This window comes from Pygocentrus nattereri, chromosome 12 (assembly GCF_015220715.1).
Source record: "Pygocentrus nattereri isolate fPygNat1 chromosome 12, fPygNat1.pri, whole genome shotgun sequence".
Taxonomy (NCBI): Eukaryota; Metazoa; Chordata; class Actinopteri; order Characiformes; family Serrasalmidae; genus Pygocentrus; species Pygocentrus nattereri.
Genome location: NC_051222.1, coordinates 31,521,173 through 31,531,172, shown reverse-complemented (window position 1 = coordinate 31,531,172; position 10,000 = coordinate 31,521,173). Strand labels below are relative to the sequence as shown.

The 10,000-nt window shown below is 44.9% G+C and overlaps 2 protein-coding genes across 6 annotated transcripts in view; both read right to left on the bottom strand.

Annotated features, from left to right (window-relative positions):
- Positions 1 to 317, bottom strand: part of golga7ba (golgin A7 family, member Ba) — a 27,369-nt gene extending 27,052 nt beyond the window's left edge. For both annotated transcript variants that reach the window (XR_001858515.2, XM_017712793.2), the window contains exon 1: positions 210 to 317. Coding sequence is in view for 1 of the 2 variants with exons in the window: in XM_017712793.2 (XP_017568282.1) it covers positions 210 to 221 (12 nt within the window). In the remaining variant the exon portion in view is untranslated. The remainder of the gene's footprint in view (positions 1 to 209) is intronic.
- Positions 318 to 2,099: 1,782 nt separating this feature from the next.
- The window catches only part of zfyve27 (zinc finger, FYVE domain containing 27), a 22,178-nt gene continuing 14,277 nt past the window's right edge, over positions 2,100 to 10,000 (bottom strand). For 3 of the 4 annotated variants that reach the window (XM_017712828.2, XM_017712830.2, XM_017712831.2), the window contains 4 exons: positions 7,244 to 7,385; positions 6,683 to 6,729; positions 6,506 to 6,587; positions 2,100 to 3,735 (listed from right to left, as the gene is read on the bottom strand). In XM_017712828.2, the coding sequence (XP_017568317.1) occupies positions 3,668 to 3,735; positions 6,506 to 6,587; positions 6,683 to 6,729; positions 7,244 to 7,385 (339 nt within the window). In that variant the 3' untranslated portion in view covers positions 2,100 to 3,667. Of the gene's footprint in view, positions 3,736 to 6,505; positions 6,588 to 6,682; positions 6,730 to 7,243; positions 7,386 to 8,521; positions 8,579 to 10,000 lie in introns of all 4 variants that reach the window. The other variant, XM_017712827.2, reaches the window with a different exon arrangement.

Genomic DNA, 10,000 nt, shown 5'->3' with positions numbered 1-10,000 from the left:
GCTCAGGAACCCTTGAAGAACCCTCTCTCTGAGAGTGTGTGGTACTGTAAACAGCAGCTGGACGCTGGTTCGCTCTGATCGAGGAGACACATTAAACCTCCAGCCCAGATCGGGGCTCTCAGTGAGAGGCGGTGCTGCTAGCCGGGTTCTGCCACCGAAAAAGAACCGAAATAGAACATTTAGCCGTTATAAAGGGAGTAGGTTCTCACCTCTGTCGCCATGTTGCTGGCTCGTTGGCCGTAATCGCTTTAACGGGACGCCAAAGAGAGACGGATTACAGGCGGGATTGATGGACGTTCATTCCCCGCCCGTTTTCGGGAAACCACGCCCTCCTCTGCTTGGATTGGCTGGTAGTGTCTCGTAGTATCCCGCCGATTGGTGGAGCGCTTGTTGCCAGCCCATCAGAGCGCGGGAGGAGGGACACCGATAGCCAATCCTCGCGCGGAAGGGGCGGGGCTTTCCAGAATGCAGGTGGGGATAAAAATAAGTCGTAATGGTTTGGTGGGGGAGGCTGTGATGACACTTAAAGGGCCCGTACCCTACATTTCTCTCGCGTTTTATTGTTCACACCTGAAAGGTTCGTTTGTGATATTTGTGTGTTCTTGTGTAATAATTCTTTTTTTTTTAAAAACCGTGACCATTTTCCCAGCCTCTCTTCAGCCCTCTTACTTTGCCTAAGGAAGCTCTGTTCTGATTGGCTATCCTGTATTGGGCCCCATTCAAAACGCAGTCCGGGCTGAAACACTCCTTATAACTTCAGCATGAATGTAAGATGAACAGGTGGATATGGGGCCCAGTCCCATTTCACCTCTCGCCCTACCACTGAGCCCTTAGCCCTCTGTTTTGCGCGTTCGCGTCTAGGGGTAGGGTGGCCTGATCTTTGTTAAGATAGAGGTGGGCGAAGCGTTGGGGCTACTCGGCCCTCCGAATGGAGGATTTTCAGAGACTCCAAACAGAGCGTTATGAGAAGAAACCAAGAGACCAAAGAAACCCTCAAACGTGAGACTTTTCTCTGTTAAAGCACGATAACCACTAGATCATCTCAGTTTAATGTCGTTTCATGTCGTATTAAGGTCCTTTTCTTCATAACAAACATAAAAAAATCCCTAGTAGTATGCTAATATGTCAGTGGCTAACTAGCTAAATTTCCGGTTCCACCTTAAATGGTGTAGCAGTTATAATCTGGCGTCAGTACAGGTGAATTTGAACGAGAAGCTGTTGGACATGTTGTTGGAGACCCCACAACAGGGAAATTTCACCTCCGCATTTTAACCCATGCATTCAGTGAAACACCACATACACACTAGTGAACACACCTGGGGAGCAGTTGGGGGTTAGGTGTCTTGCTCAGGGCCACCCCAGTCATATGTTGTCGGCTCAGGGCATCAAACCGGTGACCTTCCGGTCACACGGCTGGTTCCCTAACCTCCAGTCAACGACTGCCCGTATCTGCCTTCATATCACTGAAGAATTAGCTGTGGGTGATAATAAATAAATGCCCCCCTCTTTGAAGGCTTATAATCCCTAAATGTAACTAAAGCCCAGCAGTGAGGAGCTGAACTTTCCCCTCCTCTGCGGTCACTGCAGACGGGCAGGGTCGCCTACAGGGCAGCGCTAGTAGCTGTTAATGAAGTGATGCTCTTTTCAGAGGGAAGATCTCAATCACTACCTGTTTTACCTCAGTTCCAAGGGGCAAGGAGACACTCGGAAACAAAGGGTAGGGGTAAAAGTCAGAAATGGGATTGGGCCAAAGTAAATGCTTAGATCTTGTGACATCACAGAAAAAAACAGTCAAAGAGGCTGAATTTGCTGCACAGTTCCCATATCAGTGTGTGTGTGGACTGGAGTAGTGAATGATACATCCTGAAGCTCTGATCACGTTTACATATTACTCGAACTCCGTTTTCCATCATATGGGCCCTTTAAGCAGGGTAAATGGGCTGTAATGGCCATGTATTTACCTTTGGGCATACAAATTAGGCACATGATCCAGAGAACTGAATTAACTTCATTATTCTGAACACTGACATGGATGTCAGCCTGATTTCTGAAATCTTTCGGACGCTGAATGTTTATCTACATATTCAGAGTAAGGAAAGTTTCCACAGTAAAGAGGTTTATTACTGTAAATGTTTACAGAACCCATGAAACAGCACACAAGCTACAGACGCAGAACCAGACTACAGACCTGCCGAACTCGGAAACCGCTTGATTGGCGGTCGTAGATGGTTTTAATACAGTTGCATTACAGTACAGTGGTCACACCAAAACAATGACAGGTAAAATAAGTAGTCTTACATTCAGCTCCTGCTTAAAAAAAAGAACAGGACATTAAATTAGACAGACGCAAAATAAAAACCAAACAAAAAAGGTAAAATATGAGAAAACTATCCCTACTATCCCTCCCTCTCATATACCGTGTGTGCGCACCTAAATAAAACATTTTGATATGAATCATCAGAACAAAGAGAGCAGCTTCAGAAGGAAGGACTCACTGAGAGTGACTGAATAATGATAAGACCAATTCACACAAGGACCTGATTTCACCAACATCAGCAGGATGACTCTGAAGTGCCAGACTTGGTGATGAGTCACAATCGTCATAGGCAGCCCTGATTGGCTGCAATAATAACAACCAATCAACAGCCAGTCATATGATCAGCACAGTACAAAGTACATCTAATAAAAACGATATCTTGGGCTGCAATTTCTCACCAGTGATGTAGAACAAAGTGAACCACCTTATTTGGAAATAAATGCCATATTCTAGACGCACTGCAAAAATGATTACACGACAAGCAGGAGGCCAATCCAAGATTATTCAAAAAAAAAAAAAGAGAGAAAAAAAAAGATCAAACCTGTTGGAAGGAGAATCTTTGTAACAGACCCAGTGTCTCTTACAACCTCTCTACGCCCAAGTTCTGCTTCAGAACCGTGTCTAACGCACACCTTCAATTAAATACAGCGCAGTTGCTTGAACAGTTAAGATCCTGGTTTGAGGAACAGTCTCTGGAATCCTCACGTCAGATGATGTCGCAATGATTCTGACAGGCAATGATGTCATAACTGCTGCAGATCACGGAACATGATATCACAATGGCAGCTGAGGATTCTAGAAGGTGATGTCACAGTAGTAGATGATGGGATGAGAGGAAATAAAGCAGGTTTTGGCCATTGGGATGAATAAGAAGGGGTTTTTAAGCGTCCAGTAGGTCCAATTGTCACCAAACCAGAGTCCAGTTTGAGGCCACCTGCTTTGAGAAGCCATATGTTCCTGCTGGGCTTCACCCTAATCGAAAAGTCCAGGTCAAGTAATGCTAAAACAGCAGCATAACCGCCCCTGTATTCACCAAAGAGAGCATACTAACTTTCATGTTTTCTCAGGGCCTGATGGAGTAACTCGCTGAAGTTTCTGCTGCCACAACAGCGAAAGCAGCCATGTCAGGAATGTATACTTTGTGAACTTTTTGAGGAAAGTATAAGGAAGAGGGGAGACGAGGCATGTTGGAGGCAGGAAGCAAAAAAGCTCAGTTTTAGCAACTTGGGACTAAAAGACATAAACCTCTTGAATCGGAGCGCGTCAGGCTCCGCCCTCTGCTCCTGTTGCTGAGGAGATTTTTGCTGAGGTACGAAGAAGGGAATGGGTTATTATTATGGAACGCAGGTCCTACTTGCTGCTGAGTGCCGCGTTACACATAGCACACACAAACACTGTCTCTTTCTGCGCGTCTGGAGCTAGAGAGAGAGAGAGAGAGAGAGAGAGAGAGAGAGAGAGAGAGAGAGAGAGAGAGAGAGAGAGAGAGAGAGAGAGAGAGAGAGAGAGAGAGAGAGAGAGAGAGAGGGAGGGAGGGAGGGAGGGAGGGAGGGAGAGAGAGAGAGAGAGAGAGAGAGAGAGAGAGAGAGAGGGAGGGAGGGAGGGAGGGAGAGGGAGGGAGAGGGAGGGAGGGAGAGAGAGAGAGAGAGAGAGAGAGAGAGGGAGGGAGGGAGGGAGGGAGGGAGAGGGAGGGAGGGAGAGAGAGAGAGAGAGAAGAGTGAGAGAGAGAGAGAAGAGTGAGAGAGAGAGAGAGAGAGAGAGAGAGAGAGAGAGAGAGAGAGAGAGAGAGAGAGAGAAAAAACACACAACAGAAATATTGATATATACAATATTTCACAAAAGTGAGTGCACCCCTCACATCTTTTCATGGGACAACACTAAATTAAACTTGGATATTACAAAGTAGTCAGTGTGCAGCTTGTATAGCAGTGCAGATTTACTGTCTTCTGAAAAGAACCAAAACACACAGCCATTAACGTCTAAATAACTGGCAACAGTCCACCTCACAGTGAACAGGTCCAAATTGTGATCAAAGTGTCAATATTTTGTGTGACCACCATCATTATCTAGCACTGCTTTAACCCTTTTGGGCATGGAATTCACCAGAGCTGCACAGGTTGCTAATGAAATCCTCTTCCACTCCTCCATGATGACATGTTAGACACCATGGGCTCCTCCTCCTTCCGCTTGAGAAAGCCCCACAGGTGCTCAATTGGAGAGACAGTTGTCTTGGTTCTCCTCACCAGGGCACCACCACACATGCTGGACACACTCTGAGCCAAACAAGTTTATCTGGGTCTCGTCAGAACACAGGACATGGTTCAAGTAATAAATGTTCTTGGACTGCTTGTCTTTAGCAAACTGTTTGCTGGCTTTCTTGTGTGTCAGCTTCATAAGAGGCTTCCTTTTGGGACGACGGCCATGCAGGCCGAGTTGATGCGCTGTGCGGCGTATGGTCTGAGCACTGACAGGTAGACCTCCCACTTCTTCAACCTCTGCAGCAGTGCTGGCAGCACTCATGTGTCTAGTTTTTGAAGCCAACCTCGGTATATGACGCCGAACACATGAACTCAACTTCTTTGGTTGACCCTGGTGAGGCCTGTTCCAAGTGGAACCTGTCCTGAAAAACCACAGTATGACCTTGGCCATCATGCTGCAGCTCAGTTTCAGGGTGTTAGCAGTCTTCTTATAGCCTAGGCGTCTTTGTGGAGAGCAACAATTCTATTTCTCACATCCTCAGAGAGTTCTTTGCCATGAGGTGCCATGTCGAATACCCAGTGGCCAGTATGAGCGAATTGTACCCAAAACACCAAATTTAACAGCCCTGCTCCCCATTCACACCTGCAACCTTGTAACTTTAACAAGTCACATGACACCAGGAAGTGACAACACCACAATTGGGCACAGTTTGGACACGTTCACTGCGAGGTGGACTCACTTGTGTTACCAGCTATTTAGACATTAATGGCTGTGTGTTTGGTTCTTTTCAGAGGACAGTAAATCTGCACTGCTATACAAGCTGCACACTGACCACTTTAAGTTATATCCAAGTTTCATTTCTACAGTGTCGTCCCATGAAAAGATATAATAGAATATTTGCAGAAATGTGAGGGGTGCACTCACTTTGGTGAGATACTCTATAAGTGAAAATACACCAATCAGGCCCAACAATATGACCACTTCCTTGTTTCTACGCTCACTGTCCAGTTTATCAGCTCCTCTTACTGTATAGCTGCACTTTGTAGTTCTGCAGTTACAGACTGTAGTCCATCTGTTTCTCTGATACTTTGATACCTCCTTTTACCCTGTTCTTCAGTGGTCAGGAGCTGAAGAACAGGGTAAAAGGGTAAGCTGGACATCCGTCTTTTAAAGATCAGAGCATGAACTTCGTCTCCTCTGCAGACCAGTTACTGCGCCCGCCATGACGAACGTTATAAACTTTCACTATGACGCGATGCACATGCAGAACGGACTTAAACTTTCCGATTAGGAAAGTAATCAGATACAGGCATTTACACAGATATTGTTCTTCTATTTAAAAGATTACATACAGGATTAGCCACCTTGATCAATCGGATAGAAATTGTATTCTGAATGGCCTCAACCGGACTTGTCTATTCCGACTGAGGTGTTTACACAGATATAATTTTATTCCGATTGAGCTATTAGTCGGATTGTTTGCAGATTAACAGCCTGCATGTAAACATGGCTAGTGAAGGTTTCTTGACACCTACACATCCTGTCAGACTCATAGTGCTGAGTGTCTCTCAGTGGAAGGATGGACAGAAGCTCCTGTGGATGTTTTCAGATCTGAATCCAGAGTGGAGCTTGATCTTCTCCTCTCTCTCAGAGAGGAAAGCTTTAAGTGCTGTTTATCTGATGGGGGCAGAGTTTTGGTGTCTACCAGGGGTTGCAGGTGGTTGTTAGGAGTCTTGTTTTCTCTTTAGCTTTAACTCCAGTTTGGGATACTTCTGTGTTCTTCACTATTTTATTTTGACTTTCTCCTTCCTGATGTAAGTGATGTAAGTTATATATAATCCCCACAGAAATCATTCCTGAAAATGAATAACTTGGACTTGGAACAGCTGCTTTACTGGAATTGAAATAAATGAAGAGTGCTCTCTGACTTTTACACAGTACTGAATAATTAATGTTAGAATGGGAGCTACACATTATTAATGTTGGTCTCACCTGTGGCTCCCATGCTGGACTTGAACACTTTGTAGGAGCAGCAGCGAGAACAGAAGCTAACACCACAGTTAGTGCAGTACCTCTGAAAAACATGCCACCAACATCACACCAACGTTAGCGCGACATTAATATGACCGCAGTATCCATATGGCCATTCATAGTCATATGAAGACGTACCCTCTTCTTCAACACAGAGAATGCTGCAGCACAGCTCGAGCAATTACCTACAGAGAAGACAGAGATGTTAAGATGGAACAGTAGGAAATACGGTATGATCAGTGAAGAATGTACTCGTACACATTCAATAAGGAAAATCAACTTAATTCAACTAATGAATCAACATTTTGAACCAATTTAAGCAATTTTAGTCATGGTTAATTCATGTAGTCATGGAGTTACGCCTCCCTCCATCAAACAATGCCACCAGGCTAGGAGGGTAAAGATCAGCACATACTCCCCCCAAGACACATTGAGCACAAGCGACCAAAGAAACCCACTAACGGGAGTATTTTCTCAGTCAAAAGTTACGATAACCATCGTATTATCTTAGTATGTCATTTCAGTATATCATGGTCGTTTTCTTCATAACAACAGTATGCTAATGTTTCAGTAGCTAGTTAGCTAAATTTCCAGTTCCACCTTAAACAGTCCAGCAGTTCTGACGCCTGAAGCGCCAGAATGTAACTGCTGCACCATTTAAGGTCAAACTCTTATTTCAGAAAAGCAGGAAATTTTTACCAGTGGGGTTGGTGGGCACGCGCTTGCGGAGCTTCTCCGTTAGTTTGGATACTTTGCTGCGTATGGGCTCGTTCCTGCTCAACAAGCCGTTATCAGATACGGAGTCATAATCAGCACTTCCCACAGACACCTCCTCATCATCCTAGAGACAGAGATAGAGATAGATAGAGAGAGAGAGAGAGGGGAACAGAAAGAATGAATTCATTATCTCATGCAGTGTAGTTCACACTAAAGGGCCATTTTCACCATTTGTAATGAAAAAAGTCACACGGCACCCACATCCAGACTAGATCTCCAAACAATAAACGTGGTCCGCTTTGGAGCCGTCTTTGGTTAGTCTTTATTAGCGAGAAACCCACACACTGACCTCTTAGTGGCTTGAGAATAAAGTCTAGAGGCGAATGACCACGACTTTAAGTTAACAGCTATTTCTGTCAACATGTTCGGCGCATGAAGTTTGCTTGCTTGGTCTTGGACTTGGGGCTGATACGCCAACATAATATTACTTATTACCTACATTAGGCTTCTAGTGCAAAAACAAAGAACAAAATTCACACAGCAAACATGTCTTGACTGGTTGACTACATCGATTTTTTCTGTCAAACTACTGTTTTTAATACCGTTTACACAAACCACATGCAACCGAATTGGAAGGTTCAACCAAAGACTGTGTGGAGGTTCCTCTTACTGAGAGTCGTTAGGTAAAATCCAGCGTTTTTTTTTTTTTAACCAAAGCTCTGTCTGATGCATCTGTATTGTGTGTGATTACCACGGACAATAATTTAGACGTTTCCCTGTACTTCGTAAGAGAACCCACAAACCTCAAAGCTACAATGCAAGCCAAGACGCAGCTGCTTCAGTGGCTTCTATCGTCCCACTGGCTTCCATCGTCAATGTGTCGCTGTTCTTTTCTAAGCACAGGGAAGCATTTTAACACTACTGTCTGCAGTATTTTATCGTACAATACAGACACAAAAACAGAGATTAGGTTGAAAAATGCTTTTCAAAAATCACCTCAGCCCATCAAATATGGTACCACTGGTTGTTATGATTGACTTAGTTTACTATACAAACCCATGTAACAGTACAACTCCTGGAATTAAGTCGACCCCAAAGAGGCAGAACGTGGGAATCAATTAGAACCCAGTACTGACGGGTTACCAAGCCACCACCACTGTGACATCATTGTGAGTTTTAGGCAATAAAGGAATGAGGAAAGTTTCGAAGAGGCGTGGTTAGAACACCCGGAACAATTGACTGACGGAGCAGGAGGGGCACCTTATGAGCGATGCGTCTCCACAGGGCTTTGGTCAGCCCGATTACTGCAGGCAACACCTATATTAAAAATGGGGCGGTTACATATGACTTTGATCTATGCAGGCTCCGCCCACAAATGCGTTCTTGCACAACAACTGCTGGCGGGTTTGAGAAACTTTACAAAACATCTTCATAGGCACACACAAACAAAAACACATGCACATGACAGACACCTCGTACGCTGGATAACAACCTCGAACATGGGCATTCTACTCACATCTCCTGTACACAAAAGAGTGGACATGCACAGAACAGTCATAATACTCACGTGCAGGTGAGAACACACACACACACACACACACACACACACACACACACACACACACACACACACACACTTAAGGCCTATTCACACCAAATCTGACTTTCATGGACGAGAAAAACCTGCACATCTGAAAACAAATACACACATATTAATGTTGGGCTTCACATCAATTTGTAAAATGACCTCTACAGTAAAATGTCTACACAGACCTGTGCCAGACATTTTCTGGGTCAGGGGTTCAAGAGAACAAAAAAAAAAAAAAAAAAAACCACAACATAAACATGAACTAAACTTAATCAAATGTAATGAGGTGCAGTAAGGGCCAAAAAAAAAAAAACAAACTGTACCAGAGGGGGCGCCCAAGAGTGGCTTCGTCTGCCCTGATCAGGTGACCACTGCTCATCAGCCTTCTAGACTGGTTTGACCACCATGGAGCTTCCTGCTGTATAACGCTGGGCAAACCTCACCGGCATGAACTGACCCCCCTGATGACGCTGCTATTTTCTAATCATAGACGTTGCTTCTCCTGCTTTTCCCCTTTTCTGTATGTTATACTAATGATCAAATCTCATTCTCTGCGGTCATTGTTTGCTATCTGGAGTCGACCAGAGGAGGATGGGTTCCCCTTTTGAGTCTTGGCCCCCGTCAAGGTTTCATCCTCTTGCTCTTAGGGAGTTTTACTTGTTACTGTTGCCCTTTGGTGACGCTCATGGGGGCTCGGACCTGGATTTTTCTGTAAAGCTGCTTTGTTAGACTTGACTTTGATGAGTCTTGTAGAGCCCAAGCCGACTAACAAGCTTCATCACTGGGACGAGGCTGAACCTCATCGCTCGGAAACAAATCCTGGCGAATGGTGGCGATGATATAAAACACAGTTATTATTAGGCCACTCATACATTCTAAGGGCAGTAGCTCAAGTCCCTCCTGGGGTCTCTCCTGTGCTCATGGCAGGATGTACTGGAATTGTTAAATTTAGACCGACCAGTCAGAGCTCCACTGTCATGGCTGCTGTCCAATCAAACGTGCATCATGCTGGCAGCAGAACAGCTTATCTGCATGAGCTGCATCCACAGCGGAAAGTGTGGCAGTGAATACCTAATACCTGTTTTCAGCTTCCCACATTCTCGCAGTGGGAAACGCCCTGGATGTGAAGCTTCCCGTGCATTAAAAAGCAA